This window comes from Mobula hypostoma, chromosome 15 (assembly GCF_963921235.1).
Source record: "Mobula hypostoma chromosome 15, sMobHyp1.1, whole genome shotgun sequence".
Taxonomy (NCBI): Eukaryota; Metazoa; Chordata; class Chondrichthyes; order Myliobatiformes; family Myliobatidae; genus Mobula; species Mobula hypostoma.
In genome coordinates, this window is record NC_086111.1 from 44,439,486 (window position 1) to 44,467,361 (window position 27,876).

Below are 27,876 nucleotides of genomic sequence, written 5' to 3' on the forward strand. Positions count from 1 at the left end.
GGGTAATGAACACTGGATATTTGGGCGTGAGACCCTTCATCAGGATGAAGAGCCTTGATCAAGGTCTCAGTCCCAAAATAGATGCTGCTTGAGCTGCTGAGTTCATCCAGCACTTTGTGTGTGTTGCTGAAGATTTTCAGCATTTGCAGAATCTCCTCTGGCCAATTGGTCTCTGTAGTTTAGTGGCCAACTTTATTAATACCTCCTTTGAATTTTCTAATTATTTTAGATTTCCACCGACCATGGTAAAATCTGATTTAATGTTCCTGGAACGTTCACAAATCTGTGGATTATTAACTAAATAAATTCGGATTCCCAATGCTCCCACATGGTCCTTCATTTGAAGGCTTCTGGCTTCAGTGTTAAAAGCTGGTTTCCAAGAACGTCTTAGATGAAATCTGTTTCTAAACAAGAGATAAAAATCTAACTTCAAGTAGTGGGCCGCATGTCAACGACTTTGGCTAGTTTGGCTTTTAAATCCTATTTGTTGAGTTCTAAATTATTTGACTGGGATGAAATTTCACTTCAATCCAATCGTGACACCACAGAGCTAATCGATGCCGCCCAAACAATTACCTGAAGGGACGGGCTTTAGGGCCCAGGGAAAGACAGCGATGAGAGGGTTGGCCGGCGCATGCGCTATTGGTTGCGGCTGTGAGCTGGAACAGAGTTGCAGGAATTCAGCAGGACCTTAAGAAGAAAGTCTGAAACAGTGTGTGTGGCGGATTACAGCAGCCGTAACATCGCCGCACCGGGAAAAAGTGCAGAGTCTCTAAAAATTGGAAAATTTGAGTTTCAAACACAGGGAACACCCACTTCCCTTTTACTTGTTTTCCTCCTGTTGGGAGATCCTGGATCGTGGAGGCTACAGTAGGAGCCAGGAACAAATGTTTACAGTGTCTTTGAAAATGTGAAGCTATAGTTTCTCCGGTAGAACTGTGGATCGTGCTTTTAAATAGAAGGTGATATACTGGACCACTAGGGACTGACTGGCGGTCAAATCCAAAAGGAACCAGCCCTAGTGTATTGGAGGCGGAGTGAATCTATGAACCGTTTATCACCTGTTGGCGTTCCCTGTATTGAGACTAGTTGTTGGCTGTAAGCACCATGTCTAAAGTGGTGCAGAAGAAAAACCACTGGACAACTAAAGTGCATGAGAGCGCTGTGGGCAAGGGCCAGGTCGAGGAGCTGAATGTTCTGATCTCAGGTGGAGCTGAGAATGGGGAGTTCTCCTATCTGAATGAAGGGAATCATCAGATCGTCTGCGGCAGCGGGGAGCTCAGGGAAGGCGAACTCTTACTGGAAGTTGATGGAGTGCATGTGTCTGGGCTCCCCCTGTATGATGTGCGCAGTGTGATCAAGAACAGTAAGGATCCGATCCGCTTGAAGACCGTCAAACAAGGTATGAAACTGGAGCAGGGAAATTGAGCGGGACCTGGTCTTGTTGGAGGTTACCCGACACAGAAGACACGGTACCCGTCGCTCCAGAGGCTACCATTATCCGTGCACACATTTGAATTGTTATCATTTAAACGCTTAAAAATTATGATAGTATTTTTGATTTTATTTTTCCCTTGTCTGTGTACTTATTTAAAGTGGAAAACATTCCACCAGTCTGGGTGCTTAGTGATGAGACAAGCTCATCTTCGGATTTCCAATTTTTGGCGAGGTCGCGACAGAACATTAATGCTATTTGTGTAGGGACAGGATCCATTGGTCTCCTGAGAAAATGTACAGCATTTCAAGTTTATACAGCACTTGGAAGATGCCCAGTGAGCTAACTTCGGTAAACAGTGAACTCGCACTGTAAGGTATTTCCAACCGTTATGCTGACAGCTCTGTGAACAGCCACCTCGCACCTGCTTATTTACAATAGTTGGGCAGAGTTGATGTAAATCCCTCACAGGTTTATAAAGACGAGTACCTTGTCGGCATATTTGTTAATACCACAACATTGAACATGGACTCTTGACTTCATTATCTGGTCATCTTCACATTCCTTTAAGAAAGGTGACTTCAAACGCTTGACAACTTCCACTTTAGTTTTACTTGGTACTTTTGTCCTAGTCATAGCTGGTGATTCCTTTAAGTCATCTTTTCAATGTCCTTAATTCAATGGGGTTTAAATCTTTACTTTTTTCTTTCTGTTTATTTATTTTGAATAATATTCAAAAAAAGTACTAACAAAAGAAACATCTTTTTCAGCCTTTTTTCATTGGTGTTAGAGTGGTCTAATTTTGGAGTGTAGCTTCTACAGTTGTCTGAAGGTGGTTAGTCAGATTCTGTTTCTTTTGTGCTTGTGATTGACAACATAATCCTTGTGGAAATAGATTATAAACTAAAGTCTGCAGTTTAATTGTAAATATTGTAATATAGGAACCAATGTGTACACTTACCTGAAAAAGGAATGTTTCTCCTTCTGTATGTACATAACATGATCTGAATTTAGAGCAAGGAATGGATTGGTTAGAAGACTGGCAAAGGCAGAGATTTGATAGTCACTGCCTGCCCACCCGCTTGGTTCCAGGAATAACATGACCTTCAGTGCAGGGAACAAGGGACCAGGGAGTGGGTGGGGTAAAAAAGAGAAATATAGAACTCATAATATTCAGAAAATCATTAACAGAACTGTATTTCAAGGCTCTTTCTGGCAACTAAACATAACGTCAAAAAAATGTGCTTTCTCTGGGTGCTTCTGCCTGCACTTTTCACTCTGTGTAATGTAAGTAATTTATATTTGATAGGTTAAATGGTTTAAATAAAATCAGCTACTTTCCCTATTTATGAAATAATGAACTTCCTTCTATGGTGGGCTCTGTGTTTTCTGGTTATGTCTGTTATTCAATATGGTCCTAAATTTTAAGGAATGAGATGATTATTGTGTTATCAGCTCTTATAACTTTCTTGCCCCTAAAACAAATCAAACTAGTGTAGTTATGTTTATATGAGATCCATTTACAGGCATGGTGAATATAATTTATCATACTGACGTGTGTAACTGGAACTGTATTGAAACATGTTGTTTCAGGGAATATTTGAACTATAGGTTACACTGGGACTAGCCAGAGTTTAAGTAGAAGTAATGTAACCATTATGGAGTATTCTCACATTATGTCATCTGAATAAACAAGACTAGGTTGTTAAAGATTCAGAAGAGATTACTCTGAACAGATTTAATATCAACAGTTGAATTCTCTTTGCCAATGGTTCAGAGAATAATTGCACAGTTTGACAAGGTCAGTTCATGCTGGTGATTAGATAACTAAATGCTTTAAATCATGATGAGGTACTGATCATAAACATCATGAACATTTTGATACCTCAGAAAGTGTTCTTGTATCTTTAGTTGTGGCTGTAAGATTGCGGACATGTCATATCTTTTAAAGAGAAAATAATGATTTGTGTGGTCCTCTTATCATAATCAAGTGACAAAGTCATACGTCGGTATATTTGTTTTCTACACATTTCATGTTACTCGTTTTATGGCTGTGTTTGTTGAATTACAAGGAAAATCGGAATAGGAGTAGACTACTTGGCTATTCAAATCTGCCCCACCATTTAATATGATCAGCTGATCTATCCCAGGTCTAACTCCTCTGTGTCAGCTCTCTATAGACTATAACCACCAATCTTTCAACCAAATATCTACCTTCACTTGAAATACTTATTCTAATGAGCTAGCCTCCACAACTCTGTAGGGGAGAGAGTGCAAGTCAGCAGAAATTTTTGTGTATTCCTACAAATTCATCAAGGCTTAAAGTGTTTACGTGGGTTGGGCCTCAGATGTCTGCCTGTGAAATGGAGGTTATCCCAATGTGAGGTAATGCCATGTTTGGCAATGGAAATCTACTGTATAAAATGGCAGCGTATATGGTTGTGGATAAAAGTTATTTTACTATAATTTGTCATTAGTTAACTTCTGATCACTAAGGCTGGCTGCCTTCCTGACTTGCAAAAAGCCCGATTCTTGTTTACTTCTTTGAAATTACAACCTCTTTCTTTAGGTTTGAGAAGCCGAAGAGTTTGATTTTGTGTGGCTATGATCACACACGTTGCTTATTTAAATTATTGAATAGTTCAATTGCCTGTATTATTTATATGCTGAGCCTGTGGATTTTCTCAGTTACTTTATCACATCTATGATTCAGGAGCAGTTATCTAAACAAGAAAATAAATTTTGTGCTGCTCTGGTCCATTATACATTAAATGTACCTTTAATGTATAATGCAATATATTGCATTATTGAGTAATTCAATAAGGAAAGATCATTTGGCCCCTGAAGTGCTATTTATTTGGTTTATGGCTGTTTCTCTAGCACCTTGTCACTTACTATTTAATGTTCCATACTCTTTGATATTTTTGCCCGACGGGTATCTGTCAATGCTTTGCCCCAGCATCCACATTAATAGAAGTGAATTTCTCATTGCTACTTCCTGATGTGTTTTAAAATGTTCTGTCCCATTTCATTCATTCATGGCTGAACCCTGATTTTCAGATTATGCCTTAATGTTCAAGATTCTTTCCACTCCCCCTCCCCAACCCTACCACCCCATAGCCTCCATTAACCCCGGTAAATTCTACAATAAAGCTGAAGTTAATCAGACACTTGAGATGATGAATGTTGCCATGAAAAACAAGGAACAGCCCACCCTGACGCATTTCAAATCATAGTCAGATGCTTCAATCAGGCTTGTCTGAATAAATCTCTGCCCAGTTATTACCAGCATATAACCTGCAGAACACACTTGACTACTGCTATACTACAGTTAGGAATGCCTACTGTTCCATGCTACATCACATTTCAGGAAATCTGATCATTTGCCAGTCCTTCTCCTTCCTGCATTCAGGCAGAGGCTAAAGAGCAAGGCTCCAGAGATAAGGAGAACAAAGAGGCAGAGGGTTCACAGGAGGCAGAGGGGCAGCTTCGGGATTGCATTGAGACGGTCAACCTGGTCATGTTAAGGAGTCATCAGAGGATTTGAATGAATACACCACGCTTTTCACGGACTTCATAAACCAGTCGTAGAAGAGTGAGTCCCCAGAAAGTCATTCAGAGTCTTTTCTTACCAGAAGCCCTGAATGAACCATGAAATCTTCATTTTGCTAAGGGCCAAATCAGTTGCATTCAGGTCTGGTGACCAAGTAAGATACAAGAGGTCGAGGTATGATATCCAGAAAGCCAACTGACGTGTGAAGAGACAAATCTGGACCAAACTTGAATCAGTGAAGGATGCTTGACAGCTGTGTCAGAGCTTGAATGCCATCACCTCTTACAAAGTGAAACCAAGTGACATAGGTGACAACAGGGCTTCACTCCCTGATGAGCTCAATGTCTTCTATGCTCACTTTGATTGCCAAAACAAGGAGGAACCTTCACAGACTCCCATAGCCCCCAATGACCCTGTGATTTCAGTCTTTGAAGCCGACGTGAGAGCATCCTTTGGGAGAGTGAACCCACAGAAACAGGGTACCAGGCCAAGTACTAAAGACCTGTGCTGACCAACTGGCTGGAGTGTTCACTGATATCCTTATCCCCTCGCTTCAGCAGCCTGAGTTACCCACCTGCGACAAGCAAGTGCCTAAGAAGAACATGGCAACCTGCTTCAGTGACTGTTGTCTAGCTCTCACTTATATCCACTGTGATCAAGTGGTTTGAGAGCTGGATGATGAAACGTTTCACCTTGTGCATCACAAGGTACTTAATAGTCATTGAAGTACTGTAGTTACCTGTTAACCAGCTTTGTACAGCAAGGTCACATACTGATCAGTGGATATTGATTTGTTTTGGTGATGTTAAGTGGAGGATAACTGTTGGTCAGGGTACTGGAAGTAATTTTATTCCTGCCTATTATATGTAATCTTCATATTAGAGAACCTACTTTTGATGAATATCAAAAAAATCTGCAGATGCTGGAAACCTGAAATAAAAGCAAAATACTGGAAAAGCCTCTCAGATTAGGCAGCATTTGTGGAAAGAGAAACAGTTAATATTTCTTTCTGAAAACCCTTCATGAAAAATTAAGTGCACTAACCTAACTTTAATGCCTCACCTGAGAAGTGGCATCTACAACTGTATAGTACTTCAGTAATGCAAATAGCTTGTCAACTTTGACTTCTCTGCTGATGTCTTTGGAGTTGGATGAGCACGTCAGCTTCTGATTCAACCAGGATGTTGACTCAGAACCATGATTGATTTGGCTCAGGGGAATACAAACCAGTCTTATGGAGCATATCCTCATGATTTAACCCTTTATATCACAATTTCTGGATGTAACAAGCCCCATATTCATATCTGGCTTGGGTTTAATTGATATCATATGGATTAGTCGTGAGTTCACTCTTGGTGGCTTGAACACTCGAGTTACTGTTTGCTTGTTGGTTACTGGTGACCTTTGTTAGAGAAAGCGTATGTATTGGCTTTAGAAGGATTGCATTCATCTGACGGTTGTATTTCAGCAGTCATTAGCTAAGCTTACAAACCGAATAAAGTTCAATTTGGTTAAATGCCACGAAAGTGCTGCTGTTACTTTTGAAATCAATCTATTAATCAGTGACGAATAATCAGGAGATGAAAAAGGAACTGGCAAGTGCTTGTCTACTGCTGGGAATTGTAGGCAGGTTGTGATGTAGGTAGGTTAAGAATATTAGATTTATTTGTTTCAGGAACCAATGACAAACAACAGAAAATGAATAGTAAAAGCGATGACAGTAAGTTTTGCAGATCATATCAAAACAAAGAGGGAGATGCAAGGATAGATAGGTTTCAAGTCTGAATTCCAGAAAGGGGAAGGAGGGGAATGGATCATACAAGAAACCAAAGGTGGATGAATGCAGAGCCCCTAGAGGGTTGTAGCCCCGGAGAAAGTTAAAGAAATCAGGAAGGAGAGAATAATAAGGAAGTTTAAGTAGAAATAGGAGATTTCTAGGTTCTTTTATCGGCATTGTTGTAGGGAACGTTGGAAATAGTTGGAGCTCCAATATGCCATGTTTGTGATGTTTCACTTTTTATCCTTTCCACAGTGTAGCTGTAGCTGTAGCTACAAGGTTATCCAGAGGTCACTTGAAATAGTGACATAATCATGTTCACTTATCTCATCTGGGATTACTTCACTGGCTGAGGGGGACCCTTTTGATTGCACATTTGTGTCTGATCTCAAAACTGTTTCATGCTAAGTCTTTAAAGCGCTTTGCTCTTGATTTTTTTCCCTTGAATGTCTTGCAGTGTTTTGTTCTTTGAATTCAAATTTCAAATGATTATCTTGTATTTTATTTATCTTGCAGCTAATTGTATCCTTCTCGATTTCCAGAATCATGTTGGCATTTTCTTTTTGCACTGGAATTGCAAGAACTAACAGGGTGAAAAACTTTGGTCGTTTTAAAATATTCCGTCTAGCAGAACTAGATAAAGTGGGTTGCACTAAACTCATTCTCTAATGCTAATTTTGCTTATAGAGTTGAGCCTTTGATAATATTTAAGAAAAAATTATTTTCATTATTTTCCGTTCATGGTTTTATAACTGACAACTGTTTCTATTCATTGTTGAATTTAATCCCATTATTTGATTACTTTAGAGGTAAATTATTAGTAAAGGCACAATATGGTAAATTTATATTAATCAGAATTTTAAATGGTCTAATCTGGAGCCATGCTGTTTCAGCTGGTGCCTTTTATTATGACCAATGTGAAGCTGAGGGAATTTTTTTTGCATATCAATGTTTTTTTTTACTTTTCAACAGCTTGACTCACCAACAGACTGCAGCTGTGAGGCCTGGTAGGAAGCCATTCTGGTGGGCTACCAAGAATTAGCCTGGCACTTGGACTTTTTGCAGTTGTCCCTGCTTTCTATGGTAAAGTGCATTGTCAGCTCTGCTGTGTACCTCCCTTCACAGTGGGTTGGATGAGAGTGAACTCCCAGTAAGAAAATAAACCTGCTCCCTTCTGTTCAAGAACATCCCTTTGATAGGTTTCTTTTGTTTATTATCATGCCTGATTTAGGAATGTTGAGAATATAGCATACCAATGACATCAAGCTTTTTAAAGAGAAAATTTGATTACCTCAGTTGAAAAGAGAGCGGTTTTAACCAGATCACTGCAGCCTCTTTAGAGCGATACAGATGGGTGTGTACCTTACTACTTGCTGCTTTGTTATTCTCTTGAGAGATGATGCTTTGTAAAAGCTAAAAACATTATCTTTATTTCCTGCTGTTTGATGTTCATTTTCCTGACTGCTACACGTCATTAATACACTCAATTCTATGATCCCTTTACTCTCTGAAATTTGTGGCGCTTGGATATAATTTTCCTTTCCACTTTCATCCATTAAAATCCATTCACCCTGTGTGAGTTGCGATAATTATTAGGAGATGTAACAGTCAACCACAATGTCTTCTCTCCGGTAACAACTTTCACCACTGGCTGTGCAGTTTCTATATCCTGCAACCTAATGGAATGAGCCTCATTTTAGATTATCACCACAACCCAGGCTTTACCTCTCCTATCACCTCACCCTAGTCCTTTCTATACATGGTGGGTATGATATAAGCCAAGTTTAAACCCCCCAGTGATGAATAAGGTTGAAGAACTACAGAGGCAGCCAGACAACTAGTTTTGCATATTGCTCACCAAGTAGAGCACATAGGAGGCTAGTCCCACAAAACCCAAGCCGACAATGACTCATTGTCATAGTGATCGTGGTTGCATTTGTGTTATCTTGTGTGATGCAATGAGAAGAAAAATTCTTGGAAGCAAAATTGCCAGCTAATCCAACATCACTGAATAAAAGACCATAAACTTTTGGATCTTGGTATTTATTGGTTCATATCATAATCTTGTTTTCCAAGTTACCAGAGGATTTAGACAATTATAGAAAACAATCCAAAATCAATGCTTGTTGCAGATAGCTGGAAAATTATAAATATTAAAATGATTTACACATAAAAATGTAAGTAAAAGTTGCTGGTGAACGCAGCAGGCCAGGCAGCATCTCTAGGAAGAGGTGCAGTCGACGTTTCAGGCCGAGACCCTTCGTCAGGACTCTTGGTCGAAGGGTCTCGGCCTGAAACGTCGACTGCACCTCTTCCTAGAGATGCTGCCTGGCCTGCTGCGTTCACCAGCAACTTTTATGTGTGTTGCTTGAATTTCCAGCATCTGCAGAATTCCTGTTGTTTACACATAAAAATGATCATGGTTGTAACTTCAAATGGCACAGGAAATAAGACCAAACCTGAACCACTGCACTTTTCCCTGGAGAGCGTATTACTTTGAACTGGTATTCTTCATGTTGGTGAGGCTAAGCTTGATGGATTGTCATTGTTCCTGAAACTACATACACGTCTTATGAAATGACACAGTCTGAAAATGGACAGAAGGTGGTGGTGGGGACCAAAGCTTGAAGTCCATAAATGTGGATTAACATATTACCAAAAGGAAGAATTGGGCAACATGCATATTACCCTTGAGTTGAATAGTACCAACCTGTCTGCGATTGTTGCCTCAGAAGGATTATCTTGTATCACTGCTTTTCCCTTCTCCCATCAGATTTCTGAATGGTCCATGAACGCCACTTCATTATCCTCTTTCGCAATATTGTGTCTATTTATTTTTGTAATATAGAAACTTTTACGTCATGATTCCTACTGCTGTTGCAAAATGACAAATTTCATGATGTATGTCGGTGCTAATAAACCTGGGTTTGATTCTGTATATTGTGCATGCACGTCTGTTTGGGGGAAAGTGCACGAAAGACACCGGGGTAGTGGCAGTATTACTTTATGTGTTGTGTGTGAATTATACATACTGTGTTGTGCACCTTGGTCCGGAGGGACATTGTTTCTTTTGATGGTGCATGCAGTGTGCATATAGTTGAATGATAATATACCTGAACTCGGTAGGCTCTCAGTTTTTGTTCTCCTGAGGTGAAGAGGCTGACTAGTTTAGTCTCAAGTAGGCTCCAGCTGTGCGGTGGCGTAAGTGGGAGGCACAACCAGCGTAGTGGTCCGTGTAATCGCCTTACATCAGCAGCAATCACTGATCACAGTTCGATTCCTACCCTTGTCTGTAAGAAGTTTGTACGGTCTCCCCATGACCGCGTAGGTTTCCTCTGGGTTTTCCGGTTTCCTCCCACAGTCCAAGGGTGTATGGTTAGGGTTAGTGAGTCGTGAGCAAGTTACGTTGGTGCTGGAAGCAGAGTGACACTTGTGGGCTATCCCCACCACATCGCAAGCAATGACAGAAAAGACACATTTCACTGTTTGTTTCCATGCACATGTGACAAAGTGAGTTTAATGTGGTACACCAATAGTGTGCTGATGCATTTTCCAGTTGAGTGAAACAATATTGTTTCTTTTCTACAGAATTGCATCCTAAGGCTATAGCACGTTCTGGAGTTTCTGATAACTGATTGGAAGATCAGTTCTCTATGGTATTTATTCAATTATTTAAATATACCTCAGTCTGTGATATCCTTTGGAATATGTGGAGAAAATTGTAAAGTCCCTGCTCTTTGTTCACTTCTGTTATGGAATGGAAGCCACACTTTCCTGTGGGGGAAAACCCAGTGAATGAAACCTGCCAGTGAATCATCCAGTGGTACTTTGTCATAACCTCCCTGAGCCTGTTCAAAAACTGTATTTGAAAGAATCTCTTGTCCTTGACCCATCTATTGATGTTCTGGTCATGTGTGTTGTGTTGCCATGGTGGTCTCAAGATTATGAAAGTTCAATTTAAAAGTCCTCAAAATTTACTGATTGCAAACACCAGTTGTTTTTTTAATATACAGAAATATTCAGCAGGAAATTACAGGAAGCTTCATGGAAGTGAACTCCATTGTGAACAAAGAGATCCTGTGTCCTTGTGGTGTTCTTAGTATTTTCCTGCATTATAGGATGTTTTTCCTGTTGTTCTGCTTCAGCTAATGGCTAAAACTGTATGAACTTCATCACTCTTACTGGAGGAATATGGAAATTATTTCTTTCAAAATGTGCTATTTTATTTTTTAATAACATTGAAGTCAATACCAGGAGTAAGGAAGTTGGAGTAAACGATGTGCCCAGCATTAATTATGGGATTGTTGGAACTATTGTGGTTAAATATTCCCAGGGTCATGAGGGCTTTGTAATGAGCAGTTCCCTGTGGCCAGCATTCACAGAACTTGTACATATTTGTATTAGCTAATAATGGTTTAAACACTTTGGGAGTCACAAGCCATATTAGCACTACAAACAAGAAGAGGGGTCTGGACTATATACATATATATTTGTGTGGTTGTGTTTTTACTAATGTTCTATATGTGCTTGTATATGCGAGGACTGGGTCTCAAAACGACAGAGTTGCCTAGCAGGCATTGGGGTCAAGAGGTGATATCGGTGGGCTGGTGGGGGGGGGGTCTGTACTATATACATATTCTCCATCATTATATTTTACTGATATTCTATGTGGGTTTGTTGTCTTGTAAGTTGGAGTACAGGGCATCAAGCTGTGGTGTGGTTGGGGGGGTGGGGGGATGTTGCTCTTGTTATGTGATTGTGATCTTGTGTGTGACTGTTGGTAATGTGTCTGTGCACCTTGGCCCTGGTGTAACGCTAATTCGTTTGGCTGTATTCCTGAGTATTCATGTATGGTTAAATGAAAGTTAAACTTGAATTGGATTGAATTGAGTTGAAGGAAGGTTTGTTCAAGGAACCACTTAGGGTGATGGTAACATTTAATGAATCTGCTCCGGATAGTTGGAACAAACTGTTTAGTGATTCATAAATATCATGCTTAAATAAGATCCAGGTATCTCCTACAAGGCTGAAGCCAAATAATCCCATAACACCACAGCATCAAAGTTAATTTATAGAAGAAAAATGCACAATTTTCCAATTGAAACAACATGTCAAGGCTGGAACTTCTTCCAGCTCCTGTTCTTTTTTTCTCCGGCATTTTTCAAAACAGTATCTGTATTTATGGTATGCATGCATAAAAGGACACACAGTGTTTATAGATAAGAAATCAAAAGACTGTTCTGCAAATCAATGGTTAACTAAAGAAATGCAGTTACAGTGCCTTGGATAAAGTATTTAGCTCCCATAACTATTTTTATATTCTACTGTCTCATTTTCTAAATTTGAAGTATATCGAAGTAGGATTTTTGAGCTGGTCTCCAAAACATTGTGCATCTTGTCAAATCAAAAAAAAACTTCCAAATCCTGTCAACATTTTACAAAAAATTCAAAACCAAAATTGCGGCTGAAAAAGTATTCATCCCCTTCATAATTATGTTAATTTTACTCTGGTGTAATGTACTGTATTACCTTATCAGCTCTCAATTTGTTGATGTTAAAAATTGGAGGATCACCTGTTTTCAATGAATTCATAAGAATAAATATCCCTCTCTCTGTAAGGTCCAATAATATGGTAGATTTTCAATAGACCAAACTAAAATGAAGACAAAAGGGCATTCAGTACAAGTCAGGGGAATAATAATAGAGAAGCACAAATCTGGGAAACGGTACAAGACTATCTCAAAGGTACTGAACAATCTTGGAGCTCAGTGCAGTCAATCATGAGAAAGAGGAAAAAATATGAAACCACAGCCACACTGCCTAGGTCAGGCCGCCTCTATAAACTTAGTCACCTGAGAAGAATGGAACTTGTAAGAGAGGCTACTGGTTCACCAACGGTCACTTTGACTGAGCTACAGAAGTCAGTGGCTGTAACTGAAGACAAAGTTAATGGTTCCACAATCTCTAAGGCCTTGCACGAAATGGGTATTTATGGAAGAATTGCAAGGACGAAGCGCTGGCTTAAAAAAAATCCTTCCTGTAAAGACATTGCAAAATGTCACTGAGAAGATGCTATAAAGAAGTGGAGGAAAGTCTTGTGGTCAGATGAGACTAAAGTGGAACTTTTTGTCCTCAACACCAAGTGACATGTGGTGTGAATCTAATAGTGTGCATCAGCCAGACAACACCATCCCTGTGGTATGGTGGAGGCAGAATCATACTATTGAGATCCTTTTCAGCAGAAGGGACAGAAATCTGGTCAGGATCAATGGGAAGATTAGTACTGCTAAATACAGAGAGATCCTGGATAAAAACCTGCTTGCCTCTGCCAAAAAGCTTAAACTGGAACAGAAGTTTGTCTTTCAGTAGGACATGGACCTAAGGTACACTACCAGAACCATGGAGTGGCTTTAAATGAGAAAAACTGATGTTCTTGAGTGGCCCAGTCAGAGTCTTAGCCTTAACCCAATCGAACATCTCTGGCAGGACCTCAAAATTGCTGTCCACTGCTGTTAACCTGGCACAGCTGGAGCAATTTTACAAGGAGAAATGGAAAATCTTGCTCCACCACATTGTGCAAAACTACTAAATACTTATCCAAAGAGACTACTGGCTGTAATAGCTGCGAGAAGTGGTTCAACTGCTAACCTTTCAGTTTTTGAATTCTTGTCTTTTCAAGCTTTACAATTTTCCATTTTTTGAGCTTTACTGTGAAAAAAGCATGTGATTCACAAATTAAAAATCTCAGTTAAATTGATCAAAATCCCTGGTTGTAATACTCCTTTAAGTGAACAAAGGGTTGGGCTGAATGCTTTAGAGAGGCACTGTTTATGCAATGTTACATGACCTTTTTATAAATGTAACTCCAGGCAAATTGTATGCAGTAGACTTATGTAAACAATAATGATCAACCAGAATCAGGTTTAATACCACTGTCAACAGTACATTGCAATGCATAATGATAAAAACCCATAAGAAAAATATATTTATTTTTGAATTAAATAACTAGCGCAAAAAGAGGGGAAAATAATTAGCGAGGTAGTGTTTATGGATTCATTGTGTATTCAGAAGGTTGATGGCAGAGGGGTAGGAGCTGTTCCTGAATTGTTGAGTATGTGACTTCAGGCTCCTGTACCACCACCTAGATGGTAGCAATGAGAGAGAGGATGTCCTGGGTAATGGGGGTCCTTAATGACGATGCCACCTTTTTGAGGCATCACCTTTTGAAGGCATTCTTGATATTGGGGAGGCTAATTCCCATGATGGAGCTCAGAGAGTCTGCAACTTCCTGCAGCTTTTTCCAATCCTGTGCAGTGGTCCCTCCAAACCAGATGGTGATACAGCCAGTTAGAATGGCCTCCACGGTACATCTATAGAAATTTGCCAGTGTCTTTGGTGACATACTAAGTTTCCCCAAACTCTTAATGAAATATAGCTGCTGTCATGTCTTCTTTGTAATTGTACCAATATGCCGGGCCCAGGGTAGATTTTCAGAGATGTTCACACCCAGGAACTTCATGCTGCTCATTCTTTCCACTGCTGATCCCTCAATGAGGACTGGTGTGTGTTCCCTCGTCTTCCCTTTCTCGATGTCCGCAGTAGATTCCTTGATCTTACTGACATTCAGTACAAGGTCATTGTTGTGACCCCTTTAAACCGGCTGATCTATCTCACTCCTGTACACTTTTTTACCAGCCGAAATTCTGCCAACAAAAATTGTGTCATTGGCAAATTTGTTTAACCACACAGAGAGAGCAGAGCAGTGTGCTAAGCACGCATCCTTGAGGTACGCCAATGTTGATTGTCAGTCAGGAGATGTTATTTCTGATCTGCCCTGACTACGGTCTTCTGATGAGGAAATCAAGGATCCAGTTGCAGAGGCCTAGACCTTGGAGCTTGTCGAGTAAAGCTGAGGGTGTGATTGTGTTGAATGCTGATTTCTAGTCAATAAACAGCAGCCTGACACAGGTGCTACTATTATCCAGGTGATCTAAGGCCGAGTAGGGAGCAAGTGAGAATGCATCTGCTGCAGACTGATTGTGGTGATGGGCAAATTGCAGTGAGTCAGCATCTTTGCAGAAGCAGGAGTCGCTTCTAGCCATGATCAGCCTCTCAAAGCACTTCATCACAGTAGACGTGAGTGCCACTGGGTGATAGTCTTTGAGGCAGCTTACCTTGCTGTTCTTGGGCACTGGTATGATTGTCACCCTTCTGAAGCAAGTGGACACCTCTGACTGTAGCAGTGAGAGATTGAAGATGTCCTTGAAAACGTTCCTGCCGATTGGCACAGATTTTCAAAGCCCTATCAGGTACACCATTAGGGTGTGACGCCTTGCAAGGGTTCACCCTCTTGAAAGAAGTTCTCACATCATCCACGGAGACAGAGACCACAGGGTCAGCAGATGCTATAGGGATCAAGTTGGTTGTTTAACATATAGTTTGAGGGAGGAGATTCATCCAGGTATCAGGAAGATGATTCAGCCGCAGAATTGTATCAATTATATGAAACAGACTAGTAATAGTGGTATATTTAATTATTCAGTAAAGTATGTTCAACAGATGCAGGTTGTGTTTAATTTGTAGTCTAAAATTTCAATGCTTGGGCCATAGTTTCATTCCTGCATGTTTCGTCAATGCTAAAATGACATTTCTAAGCCTTTAAAGTTACTTATGTTTATTTTCTTAGATACTGTCCTTTGTGAGTTCCCAGAAATGCATTGTCTTTCACTTTAGCTTCCTACAGGTGTTGCATCTCTGACCAGCACCCATAGGAACCACTCTGATGTGTGTAAGTTCCTGTTTCAGATAAGGGAGTGTTTTGACCAAAGTAACTTACTGAGAATGAATTTAAGTGCACTTGATTTCAAAACTGAATTGGTGACATAAGCAATGATTATGCAAGTGAGGACTGTGCATGGTGACACAGAAACTTGTTTCGGTCAATCGGAACATTTCTGTTTGACCTAAACTTGGATAACTGCTGTTTTTCATTAAATATATTTACTTAATCCTTTTTTTGTTGGATTCACAAAATCCTGGTGGTTCATCAGTATTTGAAGATGGAACATATTTTTATTTGACCATTGAGACTGCAACATGATGGACAAGTATTAAAGAAAGGATGTATATTGGTCTAGAATCAGGACATCATACCACCAGCATAGCCCTGTGACAGAACCAGAGCTAAGACAGTCAATACCCAGAACAGTTTAAAAATTGAAGTGTACTGGAGGGGATCAACACTTCTTACTCATAGAGTTCAGTTTAAAGTCTGTCAGCATTTAGATGCTATAAATGGCTTTGGAATCTTGAGCCCAGATTAAGAAAAGTGTAAATACAGATTTGATTGGAACGAGTTTTCCATGAACCTGCAAAATACATGTTCGTGTGGATGCTGGGTGAAGAACAGTTTGGTTCCGGATGGGTAATTCACTCCTGACTCGTATATAAGGAATACTTCTGCTCACTTCTTGGCCACCAGTGATGTGAGATGTCAGCTTGACATGAAAAAAAATAAGAAAGACGAGGACAAGTATGTAATTTTTAGCTCAAAATGTATTCGTTAGTAAAACATGATTGAATATAAGGACTGGAAACCATGCTCAGCTGTCCACCTTGTTATGTTTTGTGACTCCAAAAAATATTAATCAAAAGAAAAATGTGCAGCTGGGGATGTGCGTACTACTTCGATTTACCTTTAGTGAGGCGGGCACATGTAATGCAATTTCCACTGTGTAAGAGAATGCTCCAGTTCTGTTGTTAATCTTTCTAAGTACCCTCTTTCAGTCATCTCAGTAGTCCTTGGCAGGACTACTTGTCCAGGAGTGAAACATTGAACCTCCTTGTTTAAGGAGCCCTCAGTTTGTCCCAGCTGTTTGTCCTGCAGACTCCCTCTGAGACTGGGTTTGAAGAGAGCCAAGGGGCAACCCAGGAATAATGTAGCTAGTGAGTTGTTGATTGTGACGTGAGTTGCATTGTGATATGCAAGGAGGAAATTGGCGAGCTTCTGGTTTAGTGTCAGTGTAGTGTGCTCTGCTGACATTGCTCGCAGTGCATTCTTTAAACTCTGGGTGAACCTTTCCACCAAGCCATTTGTAACTGAGTGTAACTGTGCAAATGTAGTATGTCTTATTCCGTTCATTTTCAGGAATGACTCACTGTTCCACAGCAAACCGTGGCCCGTTGTCACTGACCGAGTGTTTTGGAATACCAGCCCTTGAGAAGAGGCTTCTCAACACATCAACAGTGTTAGGTGTTGAGATTTTGTTCACACTCACTTTCATTCCTGACTGCAACTCAATTGCATCTCTGTCTGCTTTCCCTTTGATAAAGCAATCTCAACTGCTCTTTTAAATATGAATTGTTCCTTCAGTTCGGAGCCTTTTTTTTTTGAATGCTTTCTTGTAAGATTGCACGAACTAAAGGATCTCTGAGTGCATTATTAAGCCCATTACTGAACTGGCAATGCTCAGACAATTTCTTCAATTCAATTACGTAAGCTGAAATGGACTCCCCTTCCTTTTGATTCTACTTATGAAACCTGAAGTGTTCTGCAATCAACGATGGTTTTAGTTCTAAATGTTCCAGGATTACTTTCATGATATCAGCATAAACTCATTTCATTCGGCTTGGTTAGAGCTGTCAAACTTCTAAGCAAACTGTACGCTCTTCCATCAATTACAGTCAAGAAAACTAGCACTCATTTCTTATTGACTGTTTTGTTTGTTTAAAAATGCTACACAGTTCGCTCAGTATACATCAGCTAGTTATCCGTTTTGCAATCAATTGTGCGGATCTTTCCGAGGTAACTGTCTATTTCTGCTTTTATAACCCATAATGAATTGTGTAAGCAACAAAGAATGCTTAGAAACATAGAAAACCCACAGCACAATCCAGGCCCTTTGGCCCACAAAGTTGTGCCGAACATGTCCCTACCTTAGAAAGTACTAGGCCTACCTATAGCCCTCTATTTTTCTAATCTCCACGTACCTATCCAAAAGTCTCTTAAAAGACCGTGTCGTATCTGCCTCCACCACCGTTGCCGGTAGCTCATTCCATGCTCTCACCACTCTCTGAGTAAAAAACTTACCCCTGACATCTCCTCTGTACCTCCTCCCCAGCACCTTAAACCTGTGTCCACATGTGGCAACCATTTCAGCCCTGGGAAAAAGCCTCTTGACTATCCACACGATCAATGCCTCTCATCACCTTATACACCTCTATCAGGTCACCTCTCATCCTCTGTCACTCCAAGGAGAAAAGGCCGAGTTCACTCAACCTGTTCTCATAAGGCATGCTCTCCAATCCAGGCAACATCCTTGTAAATCTCCTCTGTACCTTTCTATGGCTTCCACATCCTTCCTGTAGTGAGGCGACCAGAACTGAGCACAGTACTCCAAGTGTGGTCTGACCAGGGTCCTATATAACTGCAACATTACCTCGGCTCCTAAATTCAATTCCACGATTGATGAAAGCCAATACACTGTATGCTGCCTTAACCACAGAGTCAACCTGCGCAGCTGCTTTGAGCGTCCAATGGACTCGGACCCCAAGATCCCTCTGATCCTCCACACTGCCCAGAGTCTTACCATTAATACTATATTCTGCCATCATATTTGACCTACCAAAATGATCCACTTTACACTTACCTGGGTTGAACTCCATCTGCCACTTCTCAGCCTATTTTTGCTTCCTGTCAGTGTCCTGCTGTAACCTCTGACAGCCCTCCACATTATCCACAACACCCCCAACTTTTGTGCCATCAGCAAATTTACTAACCCATCCCTCCACTTCCTCATCTAGGTTATTTATAAAAATCGCGAAGAGTAAGGGTCCCAGAACAGATCCCTGAGGCACTCCACTGGTAACCGACCTCCATGCAGAATATGACCCGTCTACAACCACTCTTTACCTTCTGTGGGCAAGCGGGTTCTGGATCCACAAAGCAATGTCCCCTTGGATCCCATGCCTCCTTACTTTCTCAATGAGCCTTGCATGGGGTACCTTATCAAATGCCTTGCTGAAATCCATATACACGGTATTTAGTTACATCCTCAAAGTTCAATCAGGCTTGTAAGGCACGACTTGCCCTTGACAAAGCCATGCTGATTATTCCTAATCATATTATACCTCTCCAAATGTTCATAAATCCTGCCTCTGAGGATCTTCTCCATCAACTTACCAACCACTGAGGTAAGACTCACTAGTCTATAATTTCCTGGGCTATCTCTACTCCCTTTCTTGAATAAAGTAACAACATTCGCAACCCTCCAATCCTCTGGAACCTCTCCCGTCCCCATTGATGATGCAAGGATCATCGCCAGAGGCTCAACAATCTCCTCCCTCGCCTCCCTCAGTATTACTCAGATATTACTGAAATATTAAATACACAACACACATTTTCCATTTTGTATATCCTGTCATGTTTTACTCATGAAGAAATCTGAATTCTTTTCAGGAATGGAAAAACATGGAAATAACTTTTTGGTTACAACCATCAACTTAATGTTACAGAAATTTAGTTTGAATGTTGTTGAAGAGGGCAGGACCTTGGCAGAGGCTGAACTATTTTATTCAATTACTGTCAAGTTTTTAGTAAGCATTCTAAATCACAAAACTGCCAAGGCCAGGAAGAGCTGATGAAATCACTTTAATCCCAAATCTGCTTATTTTCAATGAGTATGCAGGAAAGATTTTTAACAATTGCCTTAGAGGGTTTTGAACAAACACTTGTGCGTTTTTCAAATGAAGAATTTGGTTGTATGGAATGCAGTCGTACCAGATAAGTGCTTCCTTTGTACTGAATGGTGCAATTTTACTCCAGTAACCTCTGCAGTAGTTTAATTAGAGAGTCAGGAGTGGACCCAATGTAGTGCAACATTTATAAAGCAGCAGCATATGTTTGGTTGCCACATTTCTTCCTGATACTCATACTGATTGAGTGCATTTTACATTTTTTAACAACGTTATGAGCTGAATCATGTTTATAACTAGAATCTGCACTTCAAAATTGTGCAGGTAGTGGAAGTCTGAAAGAAAAAGACAAAATGCCAAAATACTTTGATCAGGAAAAACCTTTGCAGAAGCATTTTAGGTTGACGACTTTTCAGCTGAAACGTGTTACCATTTCAAAATGGCAGAAATTGCCATAATTCAAAGGGAATCTATTTGTGCTATTGGTATGTTCTAATTGCTGGAGTTCTTGCTTTTTAATTCTATTTATTTTTATCTCTTTTTTCATTTACCTTCTGTCATCAGTGGTGTTATGGTTTCAGTCTCGATAGCCACATGGATTAAAATGTCCCAATGATTTAACAGTGGTAGTGTTTCAAATAGCTGATAATGGATTGGGGGTGGCGGTGGTTAGAAGAAGATGAGGAAATAAAATTTAGATGGAAAACATTTTTCACATGTGATTATAAGGCTGTGGAATATTGCTGCAGATCTGGTGCTTAAAGCAGCATTTAAGATTTACTAAGAGCTTAAAGGAAAAGTGTGGTGTGTAATGTTATGTGGGGCACAGTGGATCAGGATTATATTATCATCTAGGCAACATGAATGAATCGTGGCCTGCTTCCCGTTACCATTTTGTTAGTCTGCAAAACTAAACTGCATTGTAACCTGAAAGATGTGCAGTATTCTGCCCCACAAAGTTCAGAATAAAAAAAAAGTCCTATTTCAAATTTGCTTTCAGTCTTTCTTATACGGTGTAATTTCAGTAATTTTTTTACATTGTAGGCTGAAGGGCCTTTGGTGTGATTTATGGTTCCATCTTCTAAAGCTTCCAGTACATCTTTTATATGTCTCTGTTTTATTGAGGGTTAAATTGCAAAACCTATATGGTAAAATCTGTAGAAATGGGAGGTCACATTTGCATACAATATTTGGGTTTGAAACCCTGAAAGTTGCATGAGTATTCTGTTGTGTTTGTTATATTACTGTTTCATTAGCCTTGATCTTTCTTTGTCTTGTCTGTCAGCCTCCCATATTTCTGTTTCCAAGAGTGAGGGAAAGACATGAATCAATTGTCAGTCAGAACCTTTGCCCTTGAGGAACTGCAATTGATTGTTTGTGTAGGGCAATGAACCTGTCACCAAGCTACCTTGTTTTATTTACTTACCAGTTTCCACATAAAGTACTAAAAGACAAAATGACCATAACATGCAAGAGGATATAATGCAGCTGATGCAATTGTAAATCTCAATCACATGATGCAGTAAAATGTATAGTGAATACAACTGGCTTCATTGAAAGATTAATTGCACATCAATCCATAAATATGTTTTGGTTTTCACCTGATGTATTTTTGAGTCAACACTATAGGTCCTAACAATGCATCTACTGGGTATAGTGAATTAAAAGAGTTCATTGTGCAGAATCTTCATACTTGTATTCATCGAAGAAGCAACTTTGCTCAGAACAGTTTAGATTGGTTATTTTATATCAGCTTCTCTGTTGAATTTGAAAAGTTAAATAGTATTTCTAACTGCTGTGTATATGCTCCACAGGGGCTCCATTTTGCTCCTGAGTACTTTTCTCCTGGCTACAGAAATCCACCTGTTCTTCCTGCTCCACCTTAGTGACGCAATGCATTCCTGAGCTAACCACCTGTTTATGCTCCAGGCGTTTAGTAATTTACTCTGTGAAATCAGCCTGACTTCATGCAGGAAGTATTTGCAGAGCAGCAGGCACTGAAACCCAGTGGTTTCGATAGTGATTGATCTGGTGATAAATTTTACTTTCTTTGCCATGCCCACTTATAGAATTTGACCCACTGCCAGGCAACGCCTTCCCTCCTGCAGCAAAAGCTGCTGGGTAACTTCAGTAGTGCAAAGCCTACTGAATTAACAACCATGTTGTTAAGACTGTACTGTATATGTTTGCATATAAATAGAAATTCTAATTATTTGGAGATTAGCAGTTTTTTCAAGTTGAGTCCCTCGGCCTTGCTTGCTGAATACAACGGAACTATCCAATTTATGATTGGAAATGGCAACTTCTGTATCGGTTCAATGTTTGACATACTGAATTCATGTATCTCGTAGGAGAATCAGAGTCCTACAACATGGAAATTAGCCCATCTGAACTTATCCCACTTTCCAGCACTTGGTCTGTACTCTTCTATGACTGAGCTTTTCAAGTGTTAATCTAGAGCTTCTGAAATGATGTCACTGGCTTGCTTCTACCACTCTCTTGGGCAGTGCATTGCAGGAGCCTGCCACTTATTGGGGGAGGAAGATTCTCTTCATATTCCCTGTGAATCTCTTGTCCCTCTGTCCTCTTGCTTTGTCTACCACTAATAAAGGGAAAAAGTTTTAAGTCAATCCTATCCATACCTTTCAATTTTTATATCATGTTCCCTCTTAACTGCCTCTGTTCTAGGGTGAACAGACCCAACCTCTCCTAGTAACTGATGAGAGATTAGCCAAGCTAGCTAACATCAGAGGCAATATCCTGGCGGACCGTCTCTGCACTGTCTGTAGTGCTATCACTTCTTTCCTATAATGTGGCTCCCAGAAATGTAGACAGAGTTCCAGCTGGGGACTAACCTACGTTTTACAAAGTTGGAACATAGCCTCCGTGTTTCAGTATTTATTGTTCTGATTGATGAAGGCCAGCATCGCATATGCCTTCCTCACCACATTATTGACTTGTGTTGCTAAATTCTGGAATTTCTGAACTTGTATTCCAAGTCCTTCTATTCATCAGCGCTCTTCAAGACCCTGCCATGTCTTGGTCTCTTTGGTATCCCCAAGATGAATCACTTTACATTTTCTGAAGTGAGATCCACCTGCCATTTTTAGCGTGTTTCACCAATGCATTGATACCACTTCATAGCTTGAGGCTATGCTCTACACTATCTATGACTCCAGCAATCTTGGTGTCATCAGCAAACTTTATCATCATTCCTCTTGTATCCATATCCAAATTATTCACATTTATTACAAGCAGTAAAGTCCCCAGCACTGGTCCCTGAAGAATATCATTAGTTACAGGCATCCTATAACAGAAGCAGCCTTCTGCCATCACTCTCTGTCTTCTACATTGAGCCACTTTTGGAAACAGTTTGCTAAATTGCCATGAATCCCATGGGCCCTCATGCTTTGTGGGACATTGTCTAAGGCCTTACTGGTGTCAAATAAACAAGCTATCAGAGTAACTCATCAGGTCAGGTAGCATCCGTGGAAGCTATGGGACACTTTGTGTTGACGCCCTGCATCAGGACCAAGAGTTTAAGTGGAGATGAGATGAAGAGGAGGGTTTGAGACAACTGGTTGGCAAGTGGTATGGTAGTGTGCAAAGCTGTACTGGAGGGAATTTATGAGTTCTTTACATGGTGCCTCTCATATTCTTAATGGAGTCAGGTTTTCTTTAAAATATAAGCCACTAGCTTCATGGCTGTTTTTACTCTTTAAAAAACGTCTCCAAACAATCTTTAAATACTGAATTGAATTTCTCACACTGCTGTGGTGTTTTCTGAGCTCCTGTCTCTGGATTATTAACGTGGACCTCCTGGTTGGGCCTTCCAGAGTATGCCCAGGACAGCACAGGCATCCTTGTCAGACAGGGAGGCATGATCATTTGGCTGAATCCGGAGAAGGACCATGGAGGGAGGTAAAAGTAAGGATGAGGGGAAACTTTCTTAGGAAAACAGTGATGTTTTGAAACAATTTTTTAATATAAACCTGGAGTCTCAAGGTACAACCAGATTTGGCAGTCTTATTCAGAAAACATAAATTATCAGCTGCTTGGCTCACTAAGAAATCTAAGGTGAACATATTAATCACTTGGAAATAATGAGAATTATTTATGGAGGTGACATTTTGCATAAGTCATTGCTGACAGTAATTCTGAACTGAAACAGTGGGAACACTGGAAGTTTCTTCCTTAGCACGAGCGTACCATTGCTTCCCAGCATTTTAAATGCCCCTTTACTCAGTTTTTTATTGAAATGACGCTCTGCACAGAAACAGAGCTTGACGTTACCACAAGTCTGCTATGTCTGCAGCTCTTCTTTCTGCCACCATGACCCTTCACTTTTCTGGTTCCTCAGGGTCTTAGAGACCTTCTGTTGAGCACCCAGTGGAGAGAATTGCAATTCCTGTTTTTCCTATTAGCAGCTAATGGAGAGTGTTGCTACTTGTATATTATGTCATGAGGTAAACATTTTCAAAAAGAATACTCCACTAAGAAACACAGGTAGTAGTCTTCTTGACAGTTGAATACCAAAAATGGATTTTATAAATTGGATATATATTTTTAAAAATAGCATTTATTTTGTACTTCCATGCATCCATTTAAGCCAGAGTGCTGAGTCTTTTCAGCGTGTTCTCATTTTACTAGTATTCCAGAACTGTTCATAGACTCCATTTTTTTTAATGTGGCTATTAAAATTATTTGATCTTGGTCAAAGGGACCCAAGCCATTCATTGTAAAAGTATTGCAAAATATATGCCTGGCAAGGTTAAATATGAAAGTTAGTGTTGGGTAGGACCAGAACTATGGAAGCTTTAATCTGTTTCTGGCCTTGTAGAAAAGCAGAATCATGTATCAGCAGAGAAAGATGAGGAATCTTTTATGGGGCTAAATATGACCATTAAGGGGGTTGATACTCTGCCCTAAAATTGCAGTTTCCCTTAATATGATGATTAGTAGATGCTTGACTTGCAAGATTTCTTTTTTTAAAAAAAGCAAGAAGAACGGACCAGTACAGTAATAACAGCATTTAAACTACTTGAGAAAGTGCAAATGTTCCTAGTGAATACTCCAAAGTCTCCAAAGTAATTTTACCATTGGTTGTGGTTCACAATAAGAATTTTGATTATTGTAAGATTAAGTTATTTTTAGTGAGATGTTTGATATCTTGCAGTTAATATTGCATCCCAAAGATGAGTGGACTGGTAGGTTAATTGGTCACTGTGAATTGTCTCTTTTGTGAAAATGTGTGGTGGAGTCCAGGAGAATATTGTTGAGAACCTGGGAGAATAAAAAAATGATTAATATAGAGAAATGCAAATGGTTGGATAATGGTCGGCACAGACTTCGTGGCTGAAGAGCCTTTTTCTGCAATGTATTTCTGATTCTGTGATTCTATTTATTTCACTGGCCAACTATCTGCAACTTCTTCATGTGAAAGTTCCATTTATGCCATGCATTATGTAAGCAAAATATCTGGTAGTAACTTCACCGCTGGAATTTGAGTACTGAGGAGGTGTATTAATATTCATCCAGAATAACAAATCTGGTCATTTGCATTCAGTAATTTGATAATTTGCATTCAGAAATGGCCTTTAAAGTGTGTTAATGCTTTAAGTCCCAAATGCAAGAACTGTTTGGATTAGCTTTAAAGATTTACACAAGCTATTGGCACCATAGTGACATGGAAATGAATTTGGGGTTATGACAATTTATCACAATTCACAGAAAAATCAGCATGATTAACCAGGAGGCAACCTGCTTATGATTAGCTTGCTGAAAGTGTGTTCAATGCAGATTTATCATTAATGAAATGAAGAGAGTTGTTGCTGTCAGTGTCCTCTGATGCTTGTCAATCATGTCAATGCATTGCTTCCTACAGGTGTGTGTGTGTGTGTGTCTGTCTGTCTGTCTGTCGGTCTGTTTGCACAAGTTCAGACTCAAGTGTGTATGTCAGAGGTATACATAAGCCCAACATAAGCAATCAAAGGAGCACATATTCTCTCAAAATATCCAACAACACTCGGGCACCTGCTTCATCAGCAGAAGAATCCACGGGTTCTGATGCTGGTCTTAACAAGCACCTCAGAACCATCAGAACTGGTTGAAACGAAGCCATCTTTGATCCCAAGAGAACCACTGAAAAATGGGCAGTGTTGTGCAGTTACTTGGACAATAAGTTTATTTACACACAATCAAGTTCAATTTACACATATTGCACCATAAGCAAAAGATCCATTTGTCAGTTTACTTAATTTGGTGAGTGATGGGCAGCAAGGAGGAGTCCTGATTAAATGAAGTGAGCAGCATGCCTTTCTTTGTACCTTTACCTAGCAGGGATGTTCCGCTTTTCTTAAAGGTGGCTGCTTTCGGGACTTTACAGAGCCAGTGATCACAGATTGAATTTCGATTCTCACTGCTGTTTGCAAGGAGTCTGTACATTCTCCCTGTGACCATGTGGGTTATCCTCAGGAGCTCCAGTTTTTCCCCACATTCCACACGGTTCGGGTTAGGAAGTTGTGGACGTGGCATTTTGGCGCAGGAGGTGTGGCAACACTTGTTGCTTCCCTCACTTGGCGCAGTACTTGGATTGCGTCAATTGACGCAGAACAGCAGGTGTCTCTGTATGTTTCGATGTAGATACGACAAATAAACCCAATTTTCCAAAACTAGCTCAAATTTTTTTGTCTGTTTTGGCATAAAGAAGTGGACGTGAGCCACATCTCTCTTTTGCCCATTTAGATGGATTTTGCTTCCCTTGATAGTCTTGGTGCCTTTTGTAATTCTATCATAGAAACATAGAAAATAGGTGCAGGAGTAGGCCTTTCGGACCTTCGAGCCTGCACCGCCATTCAGTATGATCATGACTGATCATCCAACTCAGAACTCTGTACCAGCCTTCCCTCCATACCCCCTGATCCCTTTAGCCACAAGGGCCATATCTAACTCCCTCTTAAATATAGACAATGAACTGGCCTCAACTGTTTCCTGTGGCAGAGAATTCCACAGATTCACCACTCTCTGTGTGAAGAAGTTTTTCCTAATCTCGGTCCTAAAAGGCTTCCCCTTTCTCCTCAAACTGTGACCCCTTGTTCTGGAATTCCCCAATATCGGGAACAATCTTCCTGCATCTAGCCTGTCTAATCCCTTTGGGATTTTATACGTTTCAATAAGATCGCCCTTCAATCTTCTAAATTCCAGAGAGTATAAGCCTAGTCGATCCAGTCTTTCATCATATGGAAGTCCTGCCATCCCAGGAATCAATCTGGTGAACCTTCTTTGTACTTCCTCCATGGCAAGGATGTCTTTCCTCTGATTAGGGGACCAAAACTGCACACAATACTCCAGGTGTGATCTCAGCAAGGCCTTGTACAACTGCAGTAGTACCTCCCTGCTCCTGTACTCGACTCCTCTTGCTATGAATGCCAGCATACCATTCGCCTTTTTCACCGCCTGCTGTACCTGCATGCCCACTTTCAATGACTGATGTATAATGACACCCAGGTCTCATTGCACCTCCCCTTTTCCTAATCGGCCACCGTTCAGATAATAACTTGTTTTCCTGTTTTTGCCACCAAAGTGGATAACCTCACATTTATCCACATTAAATTGCATCTGCCATGAATTTGCCCACTCACCTAATCTATCCAAGTCACCCTGCATCCTCTTAGCATCCTCCTCACAGCTAACACTGCCGCCCAGCTTCGTGTCATCCGCAAACTTGGAGATGCTGCATTTAGTTCCCTCATCCAAGTCATTAATATATATTGTAAATAACTGAGCCTTGCGGTACCCCACTAGTCACTGCATGCCATTCTGATAAGGTCCCGTTTACTCCCACTCTTTGCTTCCTGTCTGCCAACCAATTCTCTATCCACATCAATACCTTACCCCCAATACCGTGTGCTTTAAGTTTGCACACTAATCTCCTGTGTGGGACCTTGTCAAAAGCCTTTTGAAAATCCAAATATACCACATCCACTGGTTCTCCCCTATCCACTCCACTAGTTACATCCTCAAAAAATTCTATGAGATTCGTCAGACATGATCTTCCTTTCGCAAATCCATGCTGACTTTGTCCGATGATTTCACTGCTTTCCAAATGTGCTGTTATCACATCCTTGATAACTGACTCCAGCAGTTTCCCCACCACCGACGTTAGGCTAACCGGTCTATAATTCCCCGGTTTCTCTCTCCCTCCTTTTTTAAAAAGTGGGGTTAAATTAGCCACCCTCCAATCCTCAGGAACTAGTCCAGAATCTAAAGAGTTTTGAAAAATTATCACTAATGCATCCACTATTTCTTGGGCTACTTCCTTATGCACTCTGGGATGCAGACCATTTGGCCCTGGGGATTTATCTGCCTTTAATCCCTTCAATTTACCTAACACCACTTCCCTACTAACATGTGTTTCCC

At 40.4% G+C, this 27,876-nt stretch overlaps 1 protein-coding gene across 9 annotated transcripts in view; it reads left to right on the forward strand.

The window, feature by feature from the left end:
• Positions 1–640: 640 nt before the first annotated feature.
• The window catches only part of magi1b (membrane associated guanylate kinase, WW and PDZ domain containing 1b), a 438,093-nt gene continuing 410,857 nt past the window's right edge, over positions 641–27,876 (forward strand). For all 9 annotated transcript variants that reach the window (XM_063067952.1, XM_063067955.1, XM_063067953.1 and 6 more), the window contains exon 1: positions 641–1,402. In XM_063067952.1, coding sequence (XP_062924022.1) covers positions 1,108–1,402 — 295 coding nt within the window. In that variant the 5' untranslated portion in view covers positions 641–1,107. The remainder of the gene's footprint in view (positions 1,403–27,876) is intronic.